Raw genomic sequence first — 27981 nt, forward strand, 5'->3', positions numbered from 1 at the left:
AAAGCAGCTCAGTTGTTAAACTCTGAATAATTCAGCCATCACTATTTCAGAACAGGTGGAGAGACTTGATTCGCAGGTTTTTGCCTCAAGGGAGCAGCTGTGTGCAAGGGTGTAGGTTTGATTTGGAAAGTGGTGGTGACATAAATTTGGCAAAAATTTGGATTTTTCGTTGCATTTCATGGAATTCCAAACAATATATTACGACTATATTTGTCTGGCTTTGGTCTTTCTCATGGGATACATTGTTTATTACCAATTACATCAGAAGGGTGAGCTCAATGAGACAACATACTTTTTGTCGCACTGTCTCATCACTACATATGATGTTTCTGGACAAAATTGTCAGATTTTATGTGACTTTTCTTTTTCTATTGTGTGAGTCTGTGTGGTACAATATATATTGTGGTTTGCTGAGTCCTGCTCAGTGTGAATTGTCCATCAACATCACAGTCAGTGAAGAAAACAGAGTAATTGTTACAAGCTGTCAAAAAGCTGTTTCTCAAACAGATATGAATTAAAAATGATTTTGAACAAAGTTAGTTGTTTGTTTCTACACAATAATATGAAAAAAGACAAATCCACATTAATAAAAAAGTAACATCATTCTTTATTGAAGCCTCGATGCCGAGTCACATTAGGAAAGTGCATGAAAAAAGGAACATTTGGATTATTACGCCAGTGAATTGTTATATTAAAATGAAAAATTAATATTTCCCATTAACATTGCTGCTCTCATCTTTCCTTCATTATGTCATTGTCAAACATTGAACCTACAGCACAAATGATTCTTCCGCAGACAGCAGATTGATACAGATTTTTGTAAATACTGCAGTTGCAAAAAAAAGTTTTATTCAATTAATCCAAGATGAATCACAAATCCAAGCAAATGTTATAAAAGAAGGGTTGATAATAGTCGGGCCAACTGTGAAAAAGAGGGAAAGTTGGCTTGAATTGACCTTTCTGACTGAAAACCCAAAACTGATCATTTTCATGTGGATCTGAGAATATCAGAATTTGATGAATCACCACACAAACACTAAATGAAGGAAATCAAAGAGAAGTTGAACAGTTGCTTATGTCAATTATTTTGGTTGCAAAATCTTCAATTTGCGGCTTTCTGGCTCACTGTTGTTGTTCGCATGGTAGTCTCAGTGAACCGTCTGACTGTCACATGGAAAAACAACAATCTCAGAAAGGAGAAACACACTGAAATGGAATATACTAGACTAACAAAACAAAATACTAATAGCATCAGGCACAGAATAAAAGTAAACACCTGGTGTGTGAAGAGAATCTTTTCTCCAAGAATGTAACGGCAGAAAAACCTGACAAGCTATACTCACAGATAGACTATATATTAGTGGCAAACATGTCTCAGTGTATCCTGTTTAAATTTTTCAGAGCACATATTGGTGTTTTTTTCATCTTTACATTAGATTGTTATTGTATATTGTCTTGACTTTGGTTGTTTGCATTTATCCATAGCTTCTGTCGTTCTAAGTGGACACAAATTAAAACCATACAACAAATTGGTCTTCCTACAAACTAAAATGTATAGAAGCTTCAAATGAAACTTCCTAAAACATCTGGACACTGCAGTTTTGAGAAAACATTACTCGAACAGGAGGAAATATTGCGTCTTTGGGGGACTATGCTCTATGGCACAGATGAATAAGATATATCAGGCTTTGATAAACACAACACTTGTTAGTAAGATCAAGTGGTTGGTGGTTTTGGTCTTTTTATGGTAAGAAAAATATTGAATGACTTCTGACATTACTCTTTAATTTGGCACACAATGGCACATTTGTTTTGAGTGAAGAATGTCTCTGAAAAATAGGTTAATAAAAATGTAATTATCATATTTGTTCATATGAATAAACATTCCTTTTAGGATTTTCAGTCATCAAGGTAATTAATTTCCCAGGCAGTTTCACCCCAGTAACTCACATGACTGATGTGAGTGACTGGTTTTGACTGACATTTGACCTCAAGCACCCTCAGGCGACATCAGTGCACAACCAAAGAGGTTAAATTATATAATTATAATCCAGCTGCACATTTGAACAAAGTGAAACCATTTATTCTGTTTTTTTATTTCTGTCACTTTTATGTCAGTGTGTTATGGTAAATGAAGAATAACACGCCTTTAACTGTCAGTCAATAAGAATAACAATATTAACGAAACAGACGTACTACTGTTGCTGTCTGTGTAGCTGAACACAGTATACAGCTGTATACAGCTCAGTGACAGAAGTGATGTCCAAAGTCAAAACAACGTACAACAGTAATTCAATGAGTACACGAAGATAAAACAATAGTCATTTACATTATAAATTCTGAACAGTATTTATGTGCAACACATCTTTGGCCCATAATCTCCATACAGACCAGCAATACCTGAGATTCAGTTTGACGCCAAACAAGGACATCATTGTAGTCTCCATTGTAGTCTCCATTATCTAACAACATTAATTTACCTTTGAATTGACTGACCCTTACCCTGTATGGAGTGCCAGATGTGCCAAAGTTTGAGAAAAATGGATTGACAGTCTAGCACTAGTCAGCAAAGTACAATGTTATGACAATATATTGTTCGATAGCTACTTTCAAAATGAAAAATAAAAACTGAAGCACATCAATGACCTATGGTGACCACAGAAAGTACAACGTCGCTCTTTTTTTATTGACACTAAGAATCAATATAATCTGCTGTGAACCACAAGAACTAGCTTTGCATATTTTGTAAAATTGCTATAAATCTGTCTAGGTGGAAATGGAACATGGATTAACGTGTAAGAGTGCTTCTTAAAGCGACACCCTCTGACCAAAGCTCAGTTGAATTTGGAAATATATTTTTTACTCATTCCAGGTCACAAAATGTGAGTTATTTTGTGGACTGCAAGTAAAAAGGGGTGGTGTCATGGGTGGAGAAAGAAAAAAACACACTCAAAGGGAACACGTAAAAATTTGTTTCAAAATGCAGTCTATAGAAACCTTGAATGAGAATTATTCCAGATTAATGACAAAAGGATAGATGGCACTAAAGGGTTGCTGGAGAATCCACTAAGTGTCTGACTTACTGGCTTTGCAGTCATAGCAGAGGCCAGTCAGGTGTTTAAGACAGTAGGACATGTCGAAACACTTAGGCTTCAGCGTCTGCACAGTGCTGAGTGCTGACACATGGAGGAAAACAAAAGAGGCTCAATGTGGCATGTTTACAAAAGGCTCAGCAAGACAATGACATACACGTTTCAGCACCAAAGGGAGCATTGCCTCACAAGAGAAAGTCTCACATGACCAGACAATGTGGTGATTTTGTTGATTTTTGATTTCATGTCATGCATGTTTCTTTCAGTCACAACTGGGAGGGAAGTATTAAAATGTGTTCAACTGAAGTAGCCCAGAAATAGAATAACCTCCACGCTTTCAGTAACTTGCACTGGCTATGAGATCAGACAAATTGCTAAAATATGGAATATAAATTTCACTCAGACGTCATTTGGAACTGGGCAAGTAAAATTTGAATTAAATGCAAGGTAAGATTTGAGGTACGTTCAAACGTACTGAAGGAAATTGAATCACTTTTGTGGTTTTTGGTAATAGATTTCACTACAACCGTCTTTCCATGCTTCACATACCACTCATATACCCTTATATTGACTGTGGCAGGACACTTTCATGTGATGGCACACATCATATGATTTCAGGAAACAGCATTCTCTAAAATTAAAAAGGTTCACATCTTGAAGCCAGGATGCTGGGCTCAATAGCATATGACTTTGCTCTTCTTTGCTTCTTTGCTTTGTTTCAAAGCAGGTGTTTTTATATCACCATGACGATATATGCCAGGGTATAGTACATTTTCTTTCAAAACCTTTGAGATAAAAACCAGATGGAAATTTCGGCGTTTGGTGAAAGCAATAAATTAACTACCAAGAAAGTCAAGGTAAATCCAATTGTGCATAAAGCGTTTTTGCTCATGGATTTAAAACACTGCCCACAATGAGAGATATACACAACCAGAGATATTAAAGGGACATACCCTGGTAGAAAAAAATCTGACGGTTGATGAATTTCTATCGTCATATTACCATCATATAAATTGTCAAATCGCTCAACCCTATTTCAAAGTATTGAAGGGCCTCTATTTTAGCAAAGCAACAAATCAAGAAATTATATCCACACTGGATGATTCTGCACCTTACGATTTATGTTCAACGTTCAATGGGGATTATAAGGGTGCTGAGATCTGGATCAGAGTTCGCCTTCCACCACAGACCAGCAATTAACGTCTGCGTGTTCATTAACCATAACCATAATCTTCCCCTAACCTCACGAACCTAATGTCGGATTGTCAGTTTTGTAAAGTTACGGAAATTGTCAAAAATCATCCATCAAGCAGTTCTGATCGAGTATACAGCCATCTTAACCCTAACCACATCTTGACCATAGCTTATTTACCATAACCCTGATCTTTCCCTAACCTTAACCATACTGTAGTTGCCATGAGCAGATGTTGTAGAGAGAAGAACATTGGCTTTGGACCTTAAAAAATATTGTCATTGAACACAACAACATTGACATTTGATGGTTGAGCAGCTGATGTTAGTGGCTGACTGCTCATGAACTTGCAGAATTCAGGAGCTTCAAGTTCATGGACCTCAGGTCTTCACTTGACATATGAAGTTTATGTGCAGAAGTATCTCAGGCGTGATGATCACACCCCAACATTTTGGCAAACACAATAATCACAGATAAACCTGAGCCACTTTGTTATAACTAAGGACTTTCATTAGGCACAACACTGAACTCATTCAACAAGTACTATGTCTTCATCCCCGTTTTCTTCCACTTTAGACATGTGAGCAGCAACCTTTGATTCACGCTGATGCTGCCAGCTGGCTCTTTCTTTTTGACTTCCCACTCCACTCCACTTAATTCCAAGTACCCTGCTGTTGAACTTTCTGACCAGTCATGAGACTCTCTGTGTGTCTGCAGAAAATCAATCCCCTTATTTAACTTCCTATCTTCCACTAACTGGATGACATTTTGAAATCCTTGTTCAAATATCTTCAAATTAGCACTCATTTACTATATGATTAATGGTGTGAGGTTAGGGCAAGACAGACATGAACAATTTTCAATATGCAAAGCCCATATTTTTTGAATATTGCTTATCTTCATTTCAGAAATGTGCATACATAAACATTAAACATGAATTTGAAAAACTTCTTTATGAATGAGACCCCAGGTGAGTGCAAAAAGGGAAAACATTCAGCAAAGTAAATGTTCAATTTAAAGGAATACTTTGATGTTTTGGGAAACATGCTAATACGCTTTCTTTCCAAAAGTTAGATTAGAAGATCTAAGGGAGACTCTCAATAGAAGAGCAAGGGTCACGTGATGGACTACGTAAGCCATGTTTACTTTGCTGTAGAAGAAGGTGAAGCACGTGACACCAACTACCCTTGTAAAAGTCTGTCCCGAAAAGGGAAAAACGCAGTGCAGCTGCCGCATTTCTTTATTCTTTTACTACTTTTAACTGTGTGATGAATTGAGATTTGAATAATGCTAAATCATTCAAATGAAAAATCCAAAATATATATTATATCCATTATGAATATGCAAACATAACTTCTGGTTAATCTGATTTTGAAAACCACATCTCAACATCCCTTCAACACAGATGACCTCCCACTTTCTGCATTACAGTTGTATTAAATCATAGCTGCAAGCACAAGCGGGTAGAAAAAGGAGAATTAACGTGCATCAAGACAATGCCTATGTGTAGGACTTTACATAGGTGTAAATGTCGCATTAGAAAAGCAAGATACAACGTATTGTAAAGATACTGGTGGACGGATTCTAGACTAGTTGCTACCCCCTGCCTCTAGTTTTTATCCTATGCCAAGCTAATTGCCTCCCATCTCTTGTCTCTCTGCTCAACTCTCAACACTAAAGCGAATAAGCATATTTCCCAACATGTCAAACTATTTATTTACTGTATCGTGGAAAAGAATCAGTTATTTTTGGATATGGCAAAAAACGGACTAAAAAAACAACAATAAATAGATTATAAAATGGTCCCTGAATTAACCTTAATTGTTCCTGTCCCATGGCCACAGGTAGGTTTGGTAGATGAAATAAAGTTTTGGAGTTGTTTGAATTATGTGGCCATCCACTTCTCTGTAGCAATTAACTATATATATATATATGTTTAACACTAAACTGTTATTAATGCATACTGAATGGAAGTAAAGTGCGCTCATCCTGTATTTTCTTGTTAAAGGTGCTTGGGCTGTGAACACTCCTCTCAGCAACAAATAAGCTTTTGCTCAGTGTTGCAAAATGACAATACCCTGCAAATGCAATGTTTAAGTCTCAGTTTCACTTATTACAGTGACATAACGTCTTCTTGTGTGCAGCTGATATGATTTAGTGTCTTTTGAGATACAGTACTATCTACTGTATACAAGCCACAGGTGTAGGAGTACAAAAGACAACAGCCTGTACAAACAGTAAAAATACAACTTTAAGCTTGACAGTTACACCCAACCCTGATTTGACATGGCTCATGTCAGGTTGACTATTTTTCAGTTTTAATTTGCAGTTCAGGTTGAGAGACATTGTTGAAAATAAATGTAACATTTGTAGTTTTTGTAACAATTTGGAATCACAAAAAGTTATAGCCCCAGATGCAACTTGACTTTGGTTGGAAACGTTTCAAACCTGAGTTGAGCCGTATTATGAGAACAACACTGTAGTAATGTTAATGGGGTTTTTTTTCATAGCATTGACAGTGTGTCTGTAATACTGAAAAACAAAGTCACAAAGCTCACACAACACGTCACTTGTATGTGGTAACCACTGTAAAGACACCGCAACTCCACAGATTAAGGAAAACCTCAAGGGAAAGACTTGTTTCCAAGGAAGAAGAGGTGGGGAGCTGCAGGAAGCACACAGAGGTCCAGCATGAGTGCAAAAACAAGCGATGGTGATGGTTGATGATGTCAAAGCAGGTGACAGGCAGCGTGTCATTGGGTACGTGTAGGGCACAGAGGGCAGGGCAAGGCAAACTGTTCAAAGTAGAAGAGGTAAGAGGGTCACACAGTCTAAAGTGTCTTTCTCACATCTCGATATGAGCTTCTTTGGCTGGTGGAGTGTCCCTTAATGAGCCAGAGATGGTGTAGAACCTGCAGGGACATGAAAACAGGAGGATGCAAGGACATCAGTACGAAACAGCTTTGATTTTGAACACTAAAAAATGTGCAAATGTAGCCAAATTTTGCAAATCAACAAACAGTAAAATAGTGCAATAATTTTAAGTAAATCTCATCAGAGCATACATACACACACATTAGCTGTGTCTGAAATCACTTCCTTATTCACTACATGATACACTTTCTCAGTCATCCTCATACTGGTGTAGTGTCTCTTGAATGCAATTTATTGGCTGTGTACATGCTTGGACAGACTATTTCTTTGTTCCAGTGTGGGAATAGTGCATAAATCGTACATTTACTCTAGTACGGCTGGGCTGTAATTCAGTATTGTCGTAACTCATGATGATGATGCATCAATGTGTAAGAACATCAGAAAATAAGGCTAAATGTACTTTATTACCCGCAGTAACTTCATTTACTTCCTTTGCGGCAAAAGAAAATGTTATTTAACTCAAAAGCTGCACTGCTCAGCATTGACAACATATAATGTCAATGAAATTCAGCTCAAGTGACTGGAATTGTTGAGAGTTACAATAGTAGCGAAGTAAATCCGTACAATTTGAAGTCAAATTCAACGTTTAATGAACTTCAACATGCAAATGAATGATCATAGCGGTTCATAGCAGCTCATAGCAAAGCTGTTTTGGCTCTGTTGACCTCTGAAAGGCGGGACACCTACTTGAGTCTACAGTGGAGTTACTGACAGTGAAGACTTTCATTTAGCCTGCTGTGATGAGCCCTCAATGTTAGATGCCCTTGAGAAGTGTGGCATTCAATCAAAAGGTGAGAATGATGTTTCGTATAGAATAGGAGAGTATTGCCTAGCATCGCCCACATTCATACTGTCAATATTGTTGTATGTGAGAACCTTTCAAGAAGAGTTATTGTTAACTGAATTTACCTTAACTGCTGTGGAAATATGTACTGTAGGTGCCGACAAACCCACTGTAAAACCAACAATTACCACAGTAAACTCTTAAAGGTTTAAATGTACTGTTTGAATGAGCTACTATGGACACTGATGGTTGGCCACAGTATTTCTGCCTAAATGCCTCTGAAAGCTACAAAGTATTCTGATTTTTAACACACCAAAAATATATTTCTCTATGTTTGCATAGAGAGGAGTGACTTCCAGGGCTATATAAAATATGTTGATGGGACATTATCACCCTTCCTATGCTGGAACACACACTTATTTAAGAATATGCACTATGCTAGCACAATATCAACTGAAATAAAGGTGTCAACACTAGATTGTGAAACAGGAGCCCTCTACAAAACAGGTCCTCAAGATTGGATAAAAATGCAGGAGCCGCCTTGAGGCCCTTTTCATTTTAGTTGATACCGTGCTTTAGTTATGCATATTCAGAAACAAATTAACAATCAAACAAATTACAATAAACTAATTGCCACACAGGGAACCTGGCGCCCCAGGGCAGTTGCCCACTTTACTGGGTTGGTTAATGCAGCCCTGCATGTTGCCATTGGCAAGTTCCAGTGTCACAGAGTCAAAAATCAACTCATTAATTCAAATTAATTAATTCAAATTAGGTCAGAGACACTTAACATCAAGGAATTGACCAGTTATAGCAAGCTGCTCTTTGAAGAATCCAAAGAGCAACAAGGATTCTGCAGGAAGAACTCATCCCCCTTTAATAAAGACACACTTGAACATTAGATCTTAGTTAAAACAAACAAACCAAATAGCATGTAAGGAGGAGGTTGGGCTGGTGGAGGGAGCTGTGGCAGCCAGCGAGTGTATTAGCAGAGCAACAAGTGTCAGGTTATAATGGCTAAAGCAAGCAACTCCAGTGCTCTGCCTGAGGTAACGCTGTGTTTCATCAACAATTTCAAAGGAACAAAGACTAGAAGATCTCTTTTACCTTGACTTTCTAAAATGACTGCGCTTCTTCAGGACCTTAAAACAGGAGGATTTCGCGCAGGAATTCTTCAGGTCCACGACCTGGTAGATGATGGGGTTGTACATGGCTGAGGACTTGGCCAGCAGCGTGGGTATGACAGACACAGGGATGGGCACTGAGTCTGGCTCACCAAACGCTGACACCACCGACACCACTGCATAAGGGATCCAGGCTATCAAGAAGCCTGCACAGATCAGCATTGCCACCTGAGAGGGGACATAAAGCAACATTCAGATCACAGATTTGTCCCTAACACAATTCCTCTATGAGCAGTACTGAAGTTTCTTCTTTTGTCTACTTTCTTGTCCACTGGTCTTGCAGTGTCCTGCTCTTTTTCTTTCCCCTCGCCTTCCCTCCAACCTCTCAAACCCACCTTTGTGAGTTTCATCTCAAGGTCGTGGCTGTTTCTGATGCGGGCGTCAAAGTGTGAAATCTCCTTTGCAGAGGACTTCACCTTGAAGATAATCATGACGTAGGAGAAGACGATGATGCCTGTGGGGAGGATGAGACAGAAGAACAGTATGGCCATAACGAAGCTCTGGCCAGACACCGAGGCCTGTGCCAGCCACCAGTCCAATGTGCAGGAGGTCCCGAAGGGCTCCGGGGCATAGTTTCCCCAGCCGACCAGAGGCATGGTGGCCCAGAAAGCTGCATACACCCATACAAAGGCCAGGCACAGGAAGGCATGCTGGCGTTTCAGCCATGTGCCTAAGAGTGAAGAAAAAGACAATAATGACAATAATGACAATAACAACGTTAAATTCAATTTAAATTCAATCCAAACTCTCTAACTCCAACCTTATCTTCTAACTTTGACCTTAGCCTCAGTGTGTCTCAATCAAATCCCGACAACAGAGGCCACGCATCACATCACTGCATCAAGCAGTAGTAAATCACGATTTACATAATCACGTCTGTTTACATAAATCACCTCTGTCAAATACAGCGTTTGCTTCGATCAGGCTGACTGACAATGTGCAACCATTTCTGACGATTTTGAAAGACAATTTAAAGACGAAGGTTTGAAGGAAATTAACCTGGGAGGGGTTTAAGTTGTTTGTGCCTGCTTTCTGCTGCTGTGTATGTCTCTGAACTATAAACAATTTCAGTAGACTTGTTAATGGTCTGGGATTACTCGCTTTGTGGAAAAGATCATTTCTGTTTTCAAACTCGAACTGAAATTAACATTTATTTTGTGTAATTTGGGCCAAATCATAATTAGCAAAAGTAATAAATGTATCATTTTTGTAACAGCGCTCCGTACAAAGAGGCTTGAAACTTAGACGTTAAAAATATATATCCAAAAATATCCAAAACCTGTTTTATCCTCTCTTTGCACAAGAGCTACAATATCATTTTATATCAGATTATATTTCCTTACAAAAAAGAAGAATGAACAGAATCAAAATTGAGATCAGATTGACTTTAAAGGAGATCCTGACGTACCGTATCTGAGATGGCAGATCTTGAGGTATCGGTCCAGACTGACCACAGTCATCGTGATGAGGCTCCCGCAACCAAAGAAGAAGCCCGCCCAGCCGTAGAAACGACAACCCTCCCAGCCGAACAACCAGCGGTGAGAGAAACTAGATACAACGAAAAAGGGCTTTCCTGTCACTGCAATGATAGAGAAAGGGAAGGATGAAGATGAGGAGAAGGATAAAAGAACAAGACACATGAAACGGGAATGGGAAGGAAAAAAGAGGATGGGAGTGAGGGCAGGTTGGGTTGGAGAGAGAGATGAAGTGGTAGACAGAGAAAGGAGAATAAGAAGACAATGGGGTGAAAGCAAAGAAATAAAAGGAGAATGGGTATATATTAGAATCAAATATTTAAGTTAAAGTTTTTCTAACATTTTAATCATGAAAACCACACGCAAATGACTTTTTACTCCCAAGAGACGCAATTAATTATCAAATAGAGCCATGCAGGTGTGACGTATTTTTGAGGACCTGCTTCCCTCGACAAAAGCCAGTGGGATTTTTCCATGGGATTTTGGATTATTGCAAAAAAAATTAACTCTATAGCAAACAAAACTGTATGATACTTACAAACTTATAAACACAACGAGGCTGTGAAGGCAGCGTAGTAAGTAGATGTCCGGCATATTCACATAATCCAGGTGCAAAATGGTGTGTATATTACATACAAGCCAAAAATAAAGATTACCGATTTGGAATAACTGAAAAAACATGTTGCAGAAAAAATCTTTCAGTGCAACAGTAAAGATCTTTGGCTTTTATGTAAGTAAGGGGTAACATATGATTCAAGTCCATCATTTTATTTAATAAGCAAATATGTATGTTTAATCTTTGACAGGATACTTTCAAACCACTTAAATAAAACCTTAATTTTCATGTCGAGAATTGTGTAATTTACTCCACATACTCTTTTATTAACATATATATATATATATATATATTTAGAGGTGGCAACTTTATATATAAAACAAACATATAATGATTAATAAATATAGAAATATATTTTGCAGTGACTATCAATACAGATCATATTCTTTTATGTTGATACTTCTTTTTTGTCATTTTGGCCTTTTGGTAGATGACGTTTACGTGAATCAAAACCTGAAACTGCATCTGCATTAATACAGATGTGAGTGCTGCAAGCTTAAGCCACAGTCTGTTGAGATGACATAAAAGTTAAACTTGGTGGTTTTGAAAGGGAAATTCTTGTAGTAAAGTTTCCTTTAAAGGTAATGGTGTCTTATGAAAAAGTGAACGCCATGGTAGCTACAGTATTTTCATGGGACTTGTGCCAGCCTCATCCTTTAATCATTCACGCACAACAAGGGTTAATGAGCCAAACACATGGCATGCAAGTGACATGAGCTCTTAAATGATTACAGCCAGAATGTTTTTCTTCTTTCATGCCCTCCAAATGTGCTCCTTACAGGAAACCACAGTGACTCCCTGATTATTGTGGTGCGTTTCAGACATGGGCCTTCTTAGCGGAGAGCTGGACAGGCCAAGAGCCATGTGGCATGCCAAGCCCAAGCAGCATAAAAGGGATAAACATCAAAACCTCTCGAGGCAAGATTGCATGAGACGCGATGAGCCAAATGTTTTCTTGGAATCACTGAAAACCCAGCGGGGCATGAGCACACACTTGCACCCGGTTGCTCACATGTTCCTGTCATGTGACTGTGACAGGTCGGGACCTTTTCAAAATGGTGGTGTGACATGTAAACACAAGTGAAGGAAGCAACTAATTTCAAAAAGCCTGTATTTTGATACTGAAGGTAAGTTAAAACCCATTTAACGATTCTAATGCTTTAATAGTGTCTCCTGTATACAGTCAACCTGTTTTGACCATATTTCTTGAACAAATTAATATAAAACAATAAAACAAGTAAATTTACCATAAACGCCCGTATATGTAACATCACAGATCTTTGACATTAAGGGGTAGTATAAAAAAAAACCCATCAGAAATGTCTTCAGTGTGGTCCACTTGGTCTGTGGTGTATTCCCCATAATTTTCCTTTAAAGGGAAATGGGTCTGGGTTAATAATTATGGGTTAATAAACAAACCCACACTGGCGTTGTAGTGGCAAAAAGAGTATTTACAGCATACAGATAAAGCTAAAACATAACTACAAAAGTTCAAATGCATTACTTGAAGCTGACAGCACTGCACCACCTATAGAAGTTGGGAATGCACGCTGCACTTCTGTATGGCCCATTATGCAAAGCAGTGAAGACAGCGGCATGCTGAGAACCAGGACATAACCTCTGCCATGTCCTTGACACGGGGCAAAAAGTCATTTCAATAATGAAGAATATTCATAATGTTAATGTATTTGGCCTCTCTTGATCCACAGAGCGACTGTTCTGGATTGTTCTATGCCCTTCCGGACAAGATAAGATTATAGTAAGCTATTACTTATATATATATATCAATATTACTTTTATTTATTCCTATCAGTGTTTTTTTCTTGAAATAGGCAAAACACTGCAACATGATTTGAGATATATCAGCTAGTTTTTGACAATAGCAGACTTGTTTTTGTTTAGTATAATATCAGTTTCATGATGATCAGGAAGAGCACACCATGTCCTTATAAGCCACACAAAAAGGCTTAATGAGAGAAGAGATCAACTAGGGGAGGATTAGTGAGGATTACAGCATTGAGGATGACAGTATTGAAGTATTATGCAAGATAAGAAATATGTAATTACATTATTTCAGTTGCATAACATCTAAAACATTTTATTTTACAAATTCTTAAAATCCCAAAGTATTTTTTTTAGACTTTCCTATTTGAATTATTTCAATATATGTGTATGTATGTTTGTGGGATTTAAAAAAAAAAAAAGAATTATGATGGGTTATGTTGAAATCGTCATCCTGTCCTCAGAGTTTTCCATAAATAGTTATGGATGCTATAGTTAAAGACTAACAGAAATGACACCTTAAGAGCCATATGAATGTCATAAGGCAAACCTGTCGCTGCCTGCAGGTAGTGATATTTGACTGCTAGTTGTTTTTTACTCTTTTCTATGTCGTACCAACAGCTTAGACATGCTTTGATGCACAGAGATCAGAGGCTGCGATGCATTCCCCACAACACCTAAGAATAGAAAACACGACTACTCTATAGTGGCTCTGTGAGGCTGTATTTAGCCACAGTGGTGCTTTGAGCAAAATGCTAATGTCAGCATGCTAACATGCTCACAATGGCATTCTGATGTTTACTATCTTAGTTTAGCGTGTTAGCATGTAAACGTAAGAGTAGAAGTCAGGAGATCAGTAGGATCAGTAGGATTCCTCCTCTAAAGACCCTTGATGTCTATATCAAATTGGATTTCCAATAGTTGTTGAGACATTTGCTTCATCAGAACATATTGCTGTATTGTGAGTAGTTTGGGGTTAGGAGCAACTCCAAGGGGCAGGGTGAGAGCAGATTTAAGAAGGGTTAATTGACAATTTTCCTTCTCACATTGCAAAATTAGGAGTCAATCATGAAATGGACTCAGAAGCTGTGCAAGAGAGCTGAGGTATTTTATTGAATGGCTCTACGTAAAGGGAACTGAAAGAGTAAGTACACCCTCAAATTCTCCAAGGGCCCTCCCTTCATGGATGGTTAAAAATATAGACAGAAGTTGGGGTATGTGGAAGGCAAGCAACGATGAGAGGTGTGGCCTCGAGGCTATGTAGCATATTTTAGCATATTATTATTGGCAGCAGCATAAACTTCTGAACACATAACACAGTATCATAAATACAGTATCAGCGTGTTGAATGACTGTCAGGGTGATAGACCACTGCATTACTGAGATGTGATTACTGTATAAGGTACTGTGAGCAAACTTTCAAGATGAAACAGTAGGGGTGTGAAAAATTCATCAAAGGCAGAACATGTTGAGTCACTTAAGCTGCTTTTTATCAGGGATGCAAACTCATCAGGGGTGAAAAAGGTGACAAAGATGTCAAAGATGGAGGGGGGTTGCATCAATCACACAAATGGCCTATTTTTGATTCAAAATGACGATTCTCACTGAAAAGTGACAAGACTGCATCCCTGTTTACAATTCATATTTTTTATAGCTTTTTGGAGGAATAGAATTTAATCTAATCATGACTGGTAAAATCTGATGATGCATTGCATTTGTGCAGGAAGAATCTCCATCCAATCAAGACATCTGATTAAGTCATTACACCTTATGAAACAGCACAGCATGACTTAGAGTGTCCTGGCTGATCTAAGTTCAGTGTACCGAGATGTTCTGACGTTTATGCCAGTACTCAACTGGTGGGATGACCCATTTTGGAACAAAATTCTTCAGTTATTATCAATGAGCCGATGTCATCAAGTCTCAAGGCATGTTTCATAACATTCATTGGGAGCCAGAGCCACTGTGTAAGTAGCTACGGGGCAAACACATGGGCTGACAACCAGGCTTTGTTCACTTTCAGGACACACATGGTCTTCATTGACTTGACTTCGACAGTGTCTGCATAGAGCCGGGGCATACACAGGTCACACTGATGTGCACTAACGCCAGAAGCCAAACAGACAAGACAGTAAAATTTGCATTTTCTGAACTGTGTCTCGACATTCAATGTGGAAAATGATTTGACCTAGAAAGATTTCTGATCCTCAGTGTCTCGTGGCTTCTGCAGCTGCCAAACAAACCAAACCAATCTGCACCGGAGGCTGTGAGACCTCTCTAATATCTTACCATAAACACTGGGGACCTATTGAATTCACAAGTGCAACAAACAGTGCAAACTGGTAGGCCTTGGGCAGAGGGACTGTGTGGGCATCTCTAGGCACCTGATATTTTGGTTCATAGAAGTGCAAAGTGCAAAGTGCAAAAAGGGTGAAGTGGAATATAGATCTGCTATTGCTATATTATTACCATTACCACTACCATTACCATTACTTTACATCTCTATGTACTGTATGTTCTGTTTCCTCCTGCTCTCTCTCTCTTCTCTTTCTCTCTCAACCCAACCGGTCAAGGCAGATGACGCCCACTCAGATCCCAGTTCTACTCGAGATTTATGCCTACTAAAAGGGAGTTCTTTCCTTGCCACTGTTGCATGGTGGGAATTGTTGGGTCTCTGTAAATAATATTAAGTAAGAGTACGGTCTAGACCTGCTATATGAGAGATAACTTCTGTCATGATTTGGTTTATTGGCTGTACAAACAAAACTGAATTGAATTGAATCTGCGGGTATGGTGATTAATAAATGCACTCTCGACCAGCCACGTCACTAGTCTCATAGCTCAGAGAGCTTCTCCAGGGAATCATGTTGTTGTCTGGATGGAGAGGAGCAGCAAAACTTAAGTACACAGCATCACACATCTGCAGGCAGATGGGATAGGTTTTACTGTTTTAGTACAATGAAAGTACAAAAAAAGAATAGAGGCAATAATAATTTGTTGAAGCCATTTGAATGACTGCACCAATCCAATGCTAGAACGGATGCGCTTCTGAGATGTAAGTGCACCTTCTTTGGCCAAATCTCACTTTGCTTTGCCTCATTTGAATGAACCTCCCTCCTGTTTGCACCTATCCTCCCACCTTGACACCAAAATACCACAGGGACGGGCAAAGCTAATAGCCAAACTATTAATAATAATAATAATAATAATAATAATAATAAAACTAACCGCCATGAAAATAGAGCCCTGGATCCTATTTTCCACAATACAACTCGATAGCATCTCTTTTTTTTTTATTTTTTTTTTTTTTTTTTATTATTCTTATTTTAGCTTTTATATTCTACTTATTTGTTATCAAAACAATAGCACCTTCAGACCACAGCAAATTCCTTGTAATGTATGTTACTTGGCAATAAACAGTTTCTGATTCTGATTCTGATTCTGATTGTTAGGCCCTCTCCGTCTGGTAAATGCTCATATCATCATCATTTAGACTCCATGCCACCACTTGGTAAGGCAGAATTTCTGTCAAGCCAAAGGTGAGCTTAAAGGTCCCATACTGTGGAAAGACTTTCCACAGTTTGTCTAAAACGGCTTGTTTCAGACAGAGGGTGAACTGAGGGGCTGCATGAAGGGCCAGTAGAAGATACATAAGGACTTTTTTGAACTGTGAATCATGCAAAAGCTACTCTAGTGGAGTCCCAGAATAAATACAAATATAGAGCTGAAATGAGCATAATATGGGACCTTTAAATAAAGCTTCTCCAGAGCCACGATGATGAGTAGTATTCCCCATGACAACTAAAGTGACCTTTACATGTATAATCAGTTCCTCTATTAGAGGCTTACGGAACAAACGGAACAATTTTTTTTCTAAATGCTGCACATGTGTTGTCATATTGGTGAAGGTGCTGCATGTGTTTTCTGAAGTTGCAGTGCCTGTCATCGAAGGGATTTTACACATCTTCAGATACAGTTGCATAGGAAGTGTGTTTTCAGGTGTTTGTCTGTTAGTTAGCAGAATAACTGAATTATCATTCATTGACCAAGCCAAACTGAAATACTTTTCCTTCATTCTTTCTTACATTTGTAAATTGTGTAATCACTCCGGAAATATTTCAAGTTTTTCATGCAAGTACTGGATTAGGTAATTGTGAAGTTCATCCATTAAATATTGCTAAAAAAAGTGAAGGATAAATCTGCCAAGGCCTTGTTTTTTTGTCAATCACAAACACCTATTCTGCTATTCTAACTTTAAACCTACCAAAATATGTTTTCTTTATGGATTGCAATTGGATCAGAACAAAGGCTTATTTACAGTGCGATACATATGGATGCAGTAAAGCTTAGGTCAGCTTTTGTGTTACGATGTCTAATCTACAAACCACACACATAAACCAGTACCTGATATGCCAAAGTCGAAGATGGCTAGATTAACAGTCATGAGCTCAGGAGGCTTCAACTTGGTCTTGCGTTTGATGGTCATATAAATGACATAGCCATTCCCTGTTGCAGACATTATTCCTGTAAGAGAGAGAGAGAGAGTTTGAGAAAAATACTATTTGCACTTCTGAGACACCAGTCACAACTTTTTCCACATACATTTGAATGCTTGAATTGGGTAGTTCGAGTCTTCTGTAGGTGGCAAAGCAAAAAGGAATATGTGTTCCTTTGACTTTCAGTCAGTCTCAGTCATACTTTACTTTACTTTGGATTCCCAATCACAGGCTGAGTGTATTCATGCACATTTAATAGTTATGCTATATAGTTACGTCATTTTGTTGGAGTGAGTTTGATTGAGTTGTTGTATTCCAGCACAATGTAATTCAGTGAAGAAATACTGCACAGAAGTCAGGTAGGCTACAAACAAAGGTGTATTTAATCAAGTGGCTAATTTCACTGAAATAACCACCTGCTTCTGTAGATAAACTATAGGCTGTAAAACTTTAAATCTCCATGCAAAAAAAAGCACAGATGGAAAAAAGGCATGGAAATGGTACAAATATTGCTTTTAATCACAGTGTAGATAACGAGGCAAAATCTTATGTAGCTACCCTGCAGACAGAGATGCATTTTATCAAATAACTAATTAGGCAGAAACCACTTGGTTCTCTTTAACCTGTATATCTTACATCTGCACATTCATATTTTCCTTAAAAGGTGTCCCAGCTTGCTTCAGGCAGAAACCCAATAAACACTTCACAAAGGGGGGGTTGTAAAGCTTGCTTACATGTTTTATTAAACATTGATTTAGACATGTTTGAAAAGATAAAGGAGGTATGCAAATAAAAACCCAACAAAACAGGAAACCAAAGATATAAAACTCTGTCTGAAAACAAAAATGAGTGAAGCGCAGACGAAACATGAACAGGGACACTGTATCACAGTATCAGGAACTTCTCCCATACAATGCCAGACATGAGAAGAGAATAAAGTCAGGGAGGGAGTGTGTTGAGGGACATATTCTCTCTGTCTGATCAAACCAGCACCTCGCATTATAACAGCAAGGTGACTTTACGAAACATTCGTTGTTTCGCTATTTTCAGAAAACATTCGCTGAGACTAGCTAGCTACTACATATGCCTAAAATTGAGACCCAAACCCAACCTCAGACCAAAAGCTATGTTTTTACCTTATTAAATTCATTACTGACGGTTAGCTTGCCAAGCAGTGAATTCCCTCCTTAATAGATTACATTAAAAAATAACCAAACTCTACCTGAGTAAGTTTTACGCAACAAAATGGCCCCCTACTATGAATGTCTGCCCAAAAAATTCCAGAGACCCAAAAGACGTTTTCCCCATAGACCTCCATTACGAAAGAGATGTCTGTAAAGCTGTTGACAGGACGTCTCAAGCTGCAAACAAGGTCAATTATGACTCTTTTTGATGCACGATGCATGTTTCTGCCCAGCTAGTTTCTAGCTTTGTCCGACTGCATTCGGTGCTGGACATACAGTCTACAGTACATCTGATGGCCATAAAGCCAAAATAATGAGCTATAAAGCTGGTGTCCTTCTCTGTGGGGTGTCAACTTTGATCCCCTCTCACATTACATGTAGAGCACTGAAGGCATATGATTCACTGTTAATGTAAAAACTGGGAAGCCATTTCATGTGTAGCCAGAAGTGCCAACTAAAGTGGTGCACTGATATTTTATTCAGCTATGATACATATAAGACTGGGACTTCTCTTTGATTTACAAAGACGAGGAGAAGGTCACTGGTGCTTTTATCTCATTCAGGCTTCATTACTGTAACAACTGTACTTTTATAGCAAGAGAGGTACGAACTGAATACAGCTAGTGCAGACCACTGTTGCCGCTCCAAGAGACGTTATTTGAGAATTGATTCTAAGATTTTACTGCTGCTGTATAAAACTTTGGGGGTTCCTGCGCAATTCTTTGATTTGTTATTGTCTTATCTGCATGGTGGCTGCTTGAAATCCTCTGGTTAATGGTTAAATCTCCCTTCATCATTAAGGTAGTTGGAAACTCCCTATTGAGAATCACAAAGTCAAGTATTTCCCGATTATTTGAAACTGTTTTTAATCATGTTAATCATTATCATTTTATTAATTCACTACTTTGGTTCAGCTCATTTAAACACATATTACAGTTCTATTTGATTAAATAATGTAAAACACTGTGATAAATTCAGTTTACTGTTCATTTGTATTATCATATCAGACTCAGTGGCAGATAAAACATAAGTGTGTGAAAAGCAAACAAACTTCACATTGGCCAAAGTTAATAAATCACAGTAAATAAACCCTAATCTTATTCTTTTATCATGCACATAGTTTTTACACTCACACCACCAACTCACTCTTGTCTGACATTAGACAACTCATCTAGCATTCATTTAGTGACAAAATAAGTGATTAGATCTCAGTAACAATAGCTATTGATTCAAAGGCCTGAAAGCTTGCAGTTTGTAACCATGGAGCAAGCCTTATTAGCCACTTGATCACATATGCCCCTATGTCTATGGTGTGATTGAGGAAGGCCAGACAGAGACCCACCGCATTGAGGTGTTATTTTACCAAGAATTCTACAAGCCTTTTAACCATTTTATAACAATTGCGACTTCAACTGTAATTTGTAAATGCAACCGAGAAGCATCAAAGATGGATCAAAATCCGAGATGCACTCTGGCCACATGTTAAGACAGTGTAAATATCCATCCATCTCTCCAAGAAGCACATTTCAGCTTTTTCTTTTCAAATTTCTGGCCTTTCCAGTCCAATTTTTCCCAAATTGAAAATGTGCATAAAAACACTAGAGTGAGCATCTGTCTCAATAAAGTTACAGGAAGAAAGAAGCTCCAACAATTTCAACACATAATATAATGAATGAACTGCTGTGTTGTTTATCTGATCTGTCAGTTCAACCTCTTGCTCTCTCTGCCCACCACTTTGTATACTGTGCACAGTAACAGTGAGACAAGAATGCAGCAGCGTGAAGAGACCAACATGTGACATTTTCAGTTTACAGTGATCAAATGTGTCTTTCAGCACAATGAACACATAATATCTAATGAGGTTTGCCTCATTCTTGAACAACTGAAGTGTAAAATTTGAAAATGTGTTGACCAGTTTTACAAATAATATGTAATTTGTTGCTCAATAGCGGTTTTCACGTTTCAGTTTGCGCCACCCTTGGTGAATTTGCGTATAATTGCGCCTTTCTATTGACTTTGTATGCAATCGCACCATCTCTAAAATTCACTTTGCATTCTTGTCCGAACACACTGCTACACAGTGCAACTAAGAACCGTAGCTACATGTTGAGAATGTGAGCTTTCTATAACAAATATGGCTAGATAAACAACAAACCTCATGTTTACAGCCCTTCACATGTTCCTTTCCAGAAACTGAGCCTCTGGGTACTGTAGCAGTAGCAGAGACAGCAGGAGAGCCAGTGGCCAGTGATTCAGGTCAATTCTTGACCATCTTTAGTCTTTTGGGGGCTTATGTATCATTTCACCACCTGTAAGAAGCAAACTGTAGGGGGTCCCTTAAGAAAAGGGTTGGGAACCACTGACCTAAACAATGCTTCTGTAAAACACCGCTATTACTAACACAAGCTGACCGCTGACCAGCTCAGCGACAGATAGGAGAGAACATCCCCTCTCATTTTCTTCTTAATCTTTCGGTCGTAAACCTGCTGCCATGTCAGCTGCTTCCCTTTCACCCTGTTTGATCTGCACAAATATCTTCTTCATGGCTGAATAAAACCGATTCATTCCACTTATTTATGAGGCAAGTAAGCAAAATGGCTAAATAAATGAATAACACAATGAGCGTATTGTACCTATCCTCATTTCCATGCACTCATATGATGCACTGCACCAGAAAAAAAACAGCAATACAGGATTTTTATTGAGGAATAAAAACCATGGAAGGAATTTGAATTGACAGAAAATGAATTGCATATCCCCCAAAGCATATCATGCTGTATCTTCCTCCGACCATCTGTTTCTCTCCCCATATTTTATGGAGCTGCTCTTTTATTTGATATCGTGTTTTTGAAGAGGTTGAAGCTTGGCACACAATAATGGCAACAACATTGGTTATTACCTCCTGGTATAATCCACTTGATTTAACTTGTCCTGTTGCTGCTGCTGCTTAGGGTTAAAGAACTCCACCGCAGCCACCATGGGAACATCTAGAGATGTGCTTGAGCTGGGTGTCAAATTGGCTTATTTTCATGAGGATGGGTGGTTGGCAGCTGCGACAGCTTTTGGCTGGTATTGCTTTCACCTTGTGAGTCTGTGTGTGGTGTTTATATGTCTGTCTGTCTGTTTGTCTGTGGACAGATTTTGTCAACGCAATACAGCACAAGCATGCAAGTCACAGAACTTCACAGGTGTGTAGTTGAGATCAAAATGAAGGCAGAGTTCTAGGATGGGTGTGATCCGAGCAAGGGCGCCAGAAGTAGGGGGGTAGGAAGTAGGAAAGTATATACCACACCCTACTACTTATACGAACATGGTACTTTGCGCAAACATCCGTTAACAGGCCAATGGCCACTTCCCTACTTCCTACCCCCCTTTTTCCGGACCCCTTTGCTCGGACCACACCCATCTTCGAACGCGGTTCAAAGTACAGTAGGTGTCAGGTCTCAAGGACCACATTTTGCCATGATGGCACACACACACAGACTCTGTCGCGGTTGGTTACCCATGGGTCAGAACATCAACATGCAGCTGTGCAACAGTGGTAATTCTGTCAGAACCATTCCTGCAGTCATAAATCAACTTTGCTCTTTTTTAAATTTAATTAAATTAAATTTTTGAATTGAAAAAGCGCATACATATTTTTTTTTATGTATTTCACAAAGTTGAGCTCTAATATTTGAGAGATTTGTTCATATTCTGTATTTCCCAATACTGGGTGAGATTACAGAATCTAAAAAGTAAAAGATTTGGCATTCTCCATGGAGAGATGCACCGCAGACTGGATGTGGAATCCAGCACAATATATGCGAGAATTACAGACCAAGATGTTTCTGGTTTGCACGGATTTATTTATGAACAAGGTGGAACTTCTTTCTCGAGGATGTCAAGATTGCTAATGAGGACAATGTCTTTATAGAGCCTGCATGATTTTGCTCAGGGCCCGTATTTATCAACATTTTATGAGTTACAATTAAGAATGCCCTAAATTTAGGAATAAAAAGGTTGTCTGCTGAGTGTGAATAAGACACATTTATCAAGCTACTGAGTGTAACCTTTAAGAGAAACTCTCAAGGGATCACATGAATGCTTGCATGTACCCTCCGAGAGGACTAGCCAATCAACAAATACCACATTGTGTCTGCAGTCACTTTCCATATGCTTTCATTGTTTACGCTTGTCAAACAAATCACTGCCAGCTTTATTTGTGTTGTTTGCACCCCTGACAACTGCAAAAAAAACAATAAAAAGAGAGAGAGAAAAGTAATGCACTAATGTTCACATCAACTGCAAATAACAGGCTTAATCTACCTCAGTCTGAAATATACACAACACCTCAGCTGACATCATCATCATCAGCCCATCATGACCAGGGATCATGTGTCATCAGGTGTGTGTTCACTGCAGCCATTTATGCAACCTCTGGAGCGCTCTGAAGCTTAAGAGCAGTTTATAGTCAGAGGACAGCGGGAGCCCGTCCTCCTCTGCTCCTCTGAGGGGCTGCACGAAGGGCCAGGACAAGATAAATAACATAAACCTTTTTGAACTGTGAATCATGGAAAGCTACTCTAGTGGAATCCCAGCATAAAAGTGTATTTCTTTTAGCTTTTGGAGCTTTTGGTTATTACAAATAAAGCAATGACTACATATATATATATATATATATATATATATATATATATGCTCCCCCTTAATGATTACGCACTTGATTACAGCAGCTTTAAGTAAACTATAGATTCGAATGGGGTTTATATCCATAGCTTCAATCATTTAGCTTTTTGATTGCGTAACTGTTTATCACTGTTCTTATCACTGACAATTATAATGTGACTGAGATTGACCTATATACCCGCACAGCAATTTCTCATAACCTCTCTTTTCGTCCAGCCCTGTTGTTATATCTAGATGTATGTTCCCAGTCTCCATGAAGGCACCAACCAGGGAGATTTAGATATGTGAAGCTGCTAAAGCTGCAGCATTTTAACCATTTACCATGCTCCATGTGTAAAATCCCTACGCATCCCTATCCCTATGCTGTTGCCTATCATTGTTATTCACAGGAAAAATGGTATTAGCTAAATAGCCATAGCCAAAATAGAGGTGATAACAGCCTATTTACACCAGGACCACAGGACAACACAAGAAGCCAGATGATAACTAAAACTGAAAGCAGAAAGCACATATAAGCCTCAGATTGCTCACATTCAGTGTTCATTTAGTGTTCATTTCACTGCTGATATGACTCATGTCAGCAGACCTCCGATCAGCCCATCGACAGATAATAGAATTCCTGTGTGTTTGTGTGGGATCTGTGTGTACGTAGACCAATACACAGATTAAAATGTTCTTGTCAGGCGTTACTTAATGAGGCCTCCTTGGGATTATCCTCTTCCTTACAAGCACTTCATGTGAGAGTCAGTCTATGTGTGTGTGTGTGTGTGTGTGTGTGTGTGTGTGTGTGCATGTGCATGTGTTGATGAGATGGGAAGGGTGCACGTCTGGAGCGAATGAAATGATGCCTGTTACAGCGGCAGCAGTGAGATATAGAAATACTGAAGTGTTTTAAAATCGATTAAACAAGATTAAAAACACAGTGAAACTGTCTGATGAGGAAGACGGTGAGATGAAGTTCACAGCTCTGGAAAAAAAGCTTGTAAGGGCATCATGAGTTCAAGATGAATTACTGTTCCCAAGGAAATAGAAGATGTATCACCCTCAGTTAGAATGGTAGCTATATTATAACAGTACGGCCAAACATATCTGCAAATAGCTTTACTGGCAAGATAACATCTACACATACCACAGTGTCTCCTAATCAGATTCTATGAAGTGTCGGTGTCTCACCCAATCCATGTGACTGTAACACTATGCTATCATATTTTAAAGAGGCATACTGTGTTTTTTCAGTCTCTCTAAATGAAACAGAGAAACAGTGGCCTGCAGTTTGTAGACTGAAGTTAATAAGCCGCAGTGGTATTCACTTTAAAACTGTAATGTATGTAATGGATTTTACTTTTCGATCCCTGTTGCCAGAAAATATATGCAGGAGATCTATCAAAACCTGTTACATGTTGGAAATATAACCAACGAACCATTTTTAATAGACGGCATGACGTCTTTTTAACTGTAAGCCACCAAAACCACACTTACAGGGTCGTCATGTTATTACCTGCTCCAACATTAAACCTCAAATGTGAAAAAGGAAAAAAAGGAAAGGCAAATCCACAATCCTCTGACCAAGCACCGGCAAAGACAGGGCACAGTATTTAAAAACATTTGTAAAATAAGTAGAATTGACATTTAAATTCCCTGGTTCTTGGCAACAATAAACTGTATATTATTAATTATTAATTATTATCAGCATAAACATTTTAATATGAATTAATGTCAATGAATAGCTGCTATTTATAACTCTGTCAGAGTCGCTTTGTCTCTTTGAGATTGTTTTGTGTCTCTTTAATACAAACAGAAATACTAAAGGGAGAGCTACCGTGACAGAAAAAGTGTCACAGCTGACAGTTGACAAATTTATATCATCATGCCGCCCAATCCTACAACCCTGCCACCGTATTAAATCACAAACTGAACCAATCAGAAATGTTACGTTTAGGCTGGACAGAAGCGTTACACAGCTGCTTGAAAATGTTCATGCCTCCCAAGTGCCTTCACTTGTAATCTCCTCTATCAGTGTCCACAGCTCAAAGGGCAGCAGCTCTCTCAAAAAAAAAAACAATCGTGTTATTTCACCTCAAGGTTTCTGTTTTCCTTCTATTTTGTTGCTTTGTATTTAACCCCATTTCCCATGAATGCCCTTAATTGCCTTTTCGAATAGAAGGTGTACGCCCCCTTTCCTGTTATGCCAAAGCCTCCATAGAACGCGGTCACAATTCATTGATGTTAAAAAGGGAATGAGGCAACTTTATTTACTGCAGGTCAGGCTTATATTGTAACCATGCACGATCTCAACAATGTAACCCTTTGTACTCCTGACTGCCTGAAGCCATCTCCAGTAGGATTTAATTACTGGGAAAGGTCAGTAATTTGATTTGCTGTTGAACGGTAGTAATTGCAGTCAGTCATCTGCACATTAGGAAAATGTTCTTTTGGATCAACATATCTAAAGGGCAGAATATATTAAAAGGTATTAGGGTACATTTCATACTGCATACTTTCCAAGACAGGAGAAGACCTCGATTTATTCTGTCTATACTACATTGAATCCTTTTCTTTTTTACACAGTAATGATGCTATGGTAAGATTTAGCTGCTATCAGTTAGCTGCACACTTACCACTGTGTAGCTAACTGTTAATGCATTGCAACATAAACAGTAAAAGCTCTCAGATGATGGACAATCTGACCTAAATTAATATAATTTTGATAATATAATTGGGTGTAGCCTGTTTGCCTGCTAAACCTTCCATAAACCTATGTTAAAGGTTGTTTCGTTTAATTTGAGTTTGCAGATTAAAGAAAATTAACTAGTTTTCAACTCAACCTTGTTTACTCATATACTTTGTTTATTATTCATAATATCCCTTACAAGTTCTTTTAACCACCTATCTCCCATACCTGACTCTCTGTAGCCTTTTGCTCTTTATTTACTTATTGTCTCCATCTGAACATTATACTTAGGAACCATTGTATGCTTCCTTCACAGCCAAAGTAAACCCAAACCTTACAGACAGCGTCCTGTGCGTCCTGCACACATTCAACTGATATCGCTGCACAAGAGTCAGTTCAAGCATTTATTGCATGCACAGACTATTATCATCTATTTCTCTACCTTATTCCCTTGCAGCGAAATGTTGTTGAAAACACAGTGTTATAAAACATTGCCATGATCGAGCCTGATTGAAGCAACACTTGGAAGTCATTTTCAGTAAAACGAGGCAATAAAAACATTTATGAAGAGATGAGAGGGAGTATTCTTCACAATGAAATACCAACCTATGACACAGATGTAAAAAGCTGCAACGATATCCGCCTCTCTGGAGAGTCTCGAGGCGAAAGGGTCACCATGGAGGAGATAATGGGGGATGTATGAGGGGTGCTGCCACGTCTCGTTCTCCATCACTGCAATCAGTGGGGAATGTCCTGTGAAGTGGAGGAAAAGGCTGAGACAATGAAGCTGCTTCCTCAAATTGAAAACACACACACACACACACACACACACATACACACAGGCATCAGGTAAACAGGACACATAACTGCACAAATATACGTATACATGCAAACACACAGGCCTACATCGCAGATGTGGAATAATTCATAAGCCCATATCCAAAAGCACATTTAACAAACCTGCGCGCTCCCAAGCCAGCAATCAAAAACAGATGTCACAGGTGTCAACAAGAGATTGCCTTACATCACTCCAGCAGAAAAGAGAAACTAACTGCACATTTTGCTACTTTCCTGACTGATAAGATGATGAACGTGAGGACAAGTTCTCAGGTTTAGGTTTGTCTCAGTTGTGCATCAAGAAAACAGCATAGGACATCCATCATGGGTATTTTCCGCAGAGGACTTTTTGACATGGCACAGTAGGGAAAGCACAGGTGTAAAATAATAAAACTAATAATGGCTGAATTCCATTTAGCTGCTTCAGTGTCAGGGTCCTGGTGCTGTGCTGGGAATCTTGAACAGGACAGAGCCGTTGTTAACGTTAGTAGTGAAACCTGTGCTTTTCCTAGAATGACATGTCAAAATGTCCATACCTCATCCCTTTGTATAAGACATGGACTAACAGTTAGAAGTCCTTCACCGGCTGCATTTCGTAGTATACCCTACAGTAAATCCCAAATGCCAGATGCCACCACAGCCCTGCCACTTTGGGCGACATGTTTTGATGCTTGTCAGGCATTGATCAATTTCTGGAACTCCTATTTTTGAATTCCTCGCGCATCTGTTTTTCTGTTTCTGTTTCCTGTTTCTACCAATATTTCAGCCATTTTTCAAACAAAAATGTAAAATGTTTGCTGGTTCCAGCTTCTTAAATGTGAGGATTTGCTGCTTTTCTTTGTTGTTTATGACAGTAAATGAAGAGTCTTTGGGTTTTGGACTGTTGGTTGGACAAATGAAGCAATTCAGAGGCGTCACTTTGGTCTCTGGGAAATTGTGATGAGAATTTTTCACAATTTTTTGACATTTTATAGACTAAAAGATTCATCATAACAATAAGCAACAGATTAATCGATAATGAAAATAATCGTGAGTTGCAGCCCTACCACATCTAAACACTAGACAG

At 38.7% G+C, this 27981-nt stretch overlaps 1 protein-coding gene across 1 annotated transcript; it reads right to left on the reverse strand.

Annotated features, from left to right (window-relative positions):
- Positions 1-7129: 7129 nt before the first annotated feature.
- On the reverse strand, positions 7130-26811 carry opn5 (opsin 5). Its single transcript, XM_070926266.1, has 6 exons — positions 26685-26811; positions 17464-17583; positions 10595-10765; positions 9522-9856; positions 9110-9354; positions 7130-7196 (listed from the first exon to the last, which is right to left on the reverse strand). Exons 1-6 carry the CDS (start codon positions 26806-26808, stop codon positions 7130-7132), a joined length of 1062 nt encoding a protein of 353 aa, XP_070782367.1. The 5' UTR covers positions 26809-26811.
- Between the last annotated feature and the right edge of the window lie 1170 nt (positions 26812-27981).

Source organism: Enoplosus armatus, chromosome 19 (assembly GCF_043641665.1).
Source record: "Enoplosus armatus isolate fEnoArm2 chromosome 19, fEnoArm2.hap1, whole genome shotgun sequence".
In the NCBI taxonomy this organism is placed as follows: Eukaryota; Metazoa; Chordata; class Actinopteri; order Centrarchiformes; family Enoplosidae; genus Enoplosus; species Enoplosus armatus.

What these genes read in the sequence shown, in the direction of transcription:
- opn5 (XM_070926266.1), bottom strand. Translation starts at nt 26,808, where the DNA reads ATGGAGAACGAGACGTGGCAGCACCCCTCATACATCCCCCATTATCTC. An exon ending in TTTTTACATCTGTGTCATAG is followed by an intron (nt 17,584 to 26,684) that starts GTTGGTATTTCA and finishes TCTCTCTTACAG; the next exon opens with GAATAATGTCTGCAACAGGG. An exon ending in AGTCATTTTAGAAAGTCAAG is followed by an intron (nt 7,197 to 9,109) that starts GTAAAAGAGATC and finishes ATGTCCCTGCAG; the next exon opens with GTTCTACACCATCTCTGGCT.